Raw genomic sequence first — 3,823 nt, 5'->3', positions numbered from 1 at the left:
GTTTAATTGCGTTTCTTCGAATTCAGTTGTCGCGGCAGTTGTAAATGAAATTAAATAGGGTTTAACTTTCCACTTTTCTCCACGGGCATACACCATGCAGTGTTTTATGGGGAAAATTTTGTAGACTTATATATAAAACATTGTGCTATAACGGTTTAGGTAATAAAACAATTGCCACGGCTTTAAAATTAATAGCCTAACAGGGATTACCACAACCTTCAATTTGGGGGTTAGAGGTATTTGTCCTTTCATTTGCAAAATCCCTGTTATGCCTGTCATTGCCCAAATGAAAACATTTCGCAGCACTTAGTGTCTCTTTAAGTTTAATCTAAGTGAGATATATTGAACCGTAACGCCGTGTAATACCTTACGGTATTATAGGGGTTCAAAACACGCCAAGTCTTCATGGTTACCACGATTGAGTCTTTTTCCTGGAACATATCAGCAAAAAACGCAGCAAGAACCTGTGTGCTTTTTCTGGATCTTCTATATTTTGTAAAATTTTCGAGATTTAACTCCGAAAATATTCCGCGCTGTTTAGTTTTGCGGTAAACGTATTTAAAGATTATTATTAACTTCTACAAAGAAGCGGACCAGATTGGATAATTGTTTTCCGCACTTTTGAATGAGCGCTCAAAATGTTGAGATATACTGGCGAGACTGTAAAACACTGTGAATGACAACACGGCTATAAATTAATTGCTGAGGATTAGATTTCTGTTTATGACTGTGTTATTCATCGCATTCTCTGGATATGGTGCGTATGTCGCTTTAGGCCAGCTTTTGTTTTAAATTGGATTCTTTGTCAAGTTTTCCGTACAAATGGCACTAGTTAGAAAAGCAACATTTATTTTACCAGATGATGACAGACTAAGTATTTCAAGTTCTCTGTCATCAAGATCATTCACGAGTTCGTCCTACGCTAACGTACCGGCCATTTCTAGACAATTATCACGCGCATCAATAACAGAAGGCAAACTTCCAGGAACCAGTCCGAGAGGAAATAATGCTGCATTCGCCCGAAGAGCGTCCATAGCAACTTCAGGTTTCAAGAACCAGCCTAGATCATTCAACACGGTTGGTAAAAAAGTCACGAGCATTTTAAGAGCGAAAATGGCGTTCAAGCCAAAATCGAGAACAGTACAAGAAATGCCAGTTGTTGTAGAAGATATTAAGGAATTGCCCAAAAGTCCACGATTTTCGTCTTATTTGTCCCCAGAAGCACAGTTCGCCTTAATGAAAGGTTATGAAGATGTCCTCCATGATGAAATTGCCTTTTCACTTCCAGAATATCGGCCACATCTGAAGAGAACCAGAACACCACAGAACACTATTGAAATTAAAAAAGGCGGGAAAACGACAGACACGGACGTGAACTTGAAGAACTGGGATGATCGCGAAGAAGCTGATAACCCCATTGCAAATAAAAGTAGTAACATTGTTGAAGAGGAAGACATCTGGGACTTAATAGGAGACACTCGATCTGGAAGAAGGCCTAGCCTACCGACACAATCGCCCTTATTCCGGTCCAAAAAGGCACAGCGGTGCTCCTCATCTAGTGCCGTCATCTCACGTGATCGACGTCTCGTGCTAACGTACCATTTGGAAAGCGCTATGGACATATTGGACACAGTACGTCATCGGAGTGGCGCAACACCCATTTCTCCCCGTGTTCAGATGTGTAAACGTACAATAACCCCTGTTAAAGACTATAATTCCTGGACCAACGTATGGCATCAAGAATTTGACTGTAAACAACCGGAATCATTACACAAATTCACAGACATCAGACGGGCTCTATTCAAGGCTTAAAGCGTGCAGAAAATGGTATTTAGCCCAACCCCGAAAGACAATTCCAATTTATAAAAAAAAAACTAATGGAGTAAAAATTCGGATGTAACTTTTAATAGTTGTGTCGATCAATATATAATTGCAAAACTTTGAGTAAAAAAAACACCTTTAAGGCCCATTCACACGGTGCGACTTGTAGTAACTACTTGTAGTATCTACATGTAGTATCTACATGTAGATTACAAAATCGTATATAAATGAGTTGATACGACTTGGAATCTCGCGATAATCTCGTCTTGTCTTAGCATAATGGCGCCCTATTATTGCCCTACATTTGATAAATAAGAACAAAAAGAAAAAGAGTAAACCCAAATCCGTCTGGGTTAGACAGTGATACTGGGTAGACCCACTGCCGGCGCGTACAGTTCCCTATTACGTGAACTTGAAGAAAAAGGCCCTTGATGGGTGCGCTTCGCGTCCATGTTTACCAACAACAAAGGGAGAGAACTCGTGTTTGTACTAATACTCGACGTCTCTGATTGGTTAATTTCATACGATCTGTTGACTGAAATAGGGAAGTTTCTATTTCGCTCAACTCGCTTTCAACTGGTTGGGAGCTTGTAAAAGTTGGTACGACTAGGGTGTTCTCACGCTGCATCTCGGGTCAATACTACAAGTAGTTACTACAAGTCGCACCGTGAGAATGGGCCTTTAGGAACATACGAAAAGTATACCACATTCTACCTGGTCTAAGTTTAAAATGAAATTCAATTGTATTACTGATTTGGCCGCGACGATCACTATTAACCACGGCAGGACGTATCTAGATATGCTTAACCAGGCACCTACACAGTTTGCAATTTGGTGACTTATTGGCAACCACACATCGAATGTAAAACTTTTTATTTCGATGGAAAAAATATCACAGCAATTAGGACAGTTCCACAGAAAAGGCCTAGAGGTTTCCAAGAGACCTTTGCCTCAGTTTTAGCAATTGTGGTTTTAGTGTGTGGAACGGGGACTGGAACCACGTGCTTTGTCAAAGTGAACAGACCTCGGGAACCGGGGAGCGTTCTTGATCTGCATGAAATGAAACTTCGTAGTAGGCCAATATTCAGGGACGTACATAACGCTTTTGTTTGGGGGGGGGGGGTGTTTAGCCAAAATGCGACCGACTGATGCACATACCCCAGGCGCGAGTTTTCTAGGGGACATGTGCAGAGCAGATCTCGAAGCTGGGAATAGGGGGTGGTTCCAAATCTAGGGCGCCATCCACAATCCCACCCCACAATGAATGTCAACAAAATACTGGCTATAACATTAAGCGTCCCAGTAGAACATACTTGTTCGCCGATCGTTGTCTCGCCGGAAAGCAGTTTTATTTAAGTTGACATGTTTATGTCATACATGATAATTGTGCCTATAACACTGAGCAACCTGAGAAAATTTTGAAAAATTGAGTCAATATCCTAGCACTTGAGGTCATTGCTGGGGGGAAGTCTTGTGGACGAGAGGACCAGAAATGTGAGCCAATGGGACAGAATCTCGAGATCTCCCCCTGTCAATTCCGCCTGTTTTGCAAGAGTTGACATAACATTTGTATAGTCTGACGCCCCACGACCCACACACCAGTATAACTGGACAGTTCACTATAACCGTGAATATGATAGTGCCGAGACAGTATAAGAAAACAGAGGAATAGAAGAATGTTGCTACAACGGAATCGAGCGCCGCAGGCGCGAAAAATTTTCAGATATGTAACCGGGCTTTTAATTTTTCGGGACTGGGACTGAAAATTTTAGTCATTGTCATGGCAAATGGAACCAAATTCTCGCTAACGAGAGAATAAGAAATGAGACAGAATCTTGCGGCCTATCAGTCAATTTCGCCTGTTTTGTAATTGTTTGTTTACCTCATTAATTCATTTAGTCTGAGACCGACTGCGGTGAGTACATTTTTTGAGACCGACTATTTTTTTACCATGGGGGAAAAAAATTTCATAGAACAACATACTCACAACAGCATAAGAGTG

At 41.3% G+C, this 3,823-nt stretch overlaps 1 protein-coding gene across 1 annotated transcript; it reads left to right on the top strand.

Moving 5' to 3' along the window:
* The first annotated feature begins 482 nt into the window (after positions 1 to 482).
* LOC126831144 (uncharacterized) lies at positions 483 to 1,926 on the top strand. Its single transcript, XM_050561817.2, has one exon. It carries the CDS (start codon positions 823 to 825, stop codon positions 1,810 to 1,812), a length of 990 nt encoding a protein of 329 aa, XP_050417774.1. The 5' UTR covers positions 483 to 822; the 3' UTR covers positions 1,813 to 1,926.
* Positions 1,927 to 3,823: the final 1,897 nt, after the last annotated feature.

Source organism: Patella vulgata, chromosome 8 (assembly GCF_932274485.2).
Source record: "Patella vulgata chromosome 8, xgPatVulg1.2, whole genome shotgun sequence".
Taxonomy (NCBI): Eukaryota; Metazoa; Mollusca; class Gastropoda; family Patellidae; genus Patella; species Patella vulgata.
The sequence above is the reverse complement of the archived record's forward strand: the minus strand, read 5'-3'. Positions and strand labels throughout refer to the sequence as shown.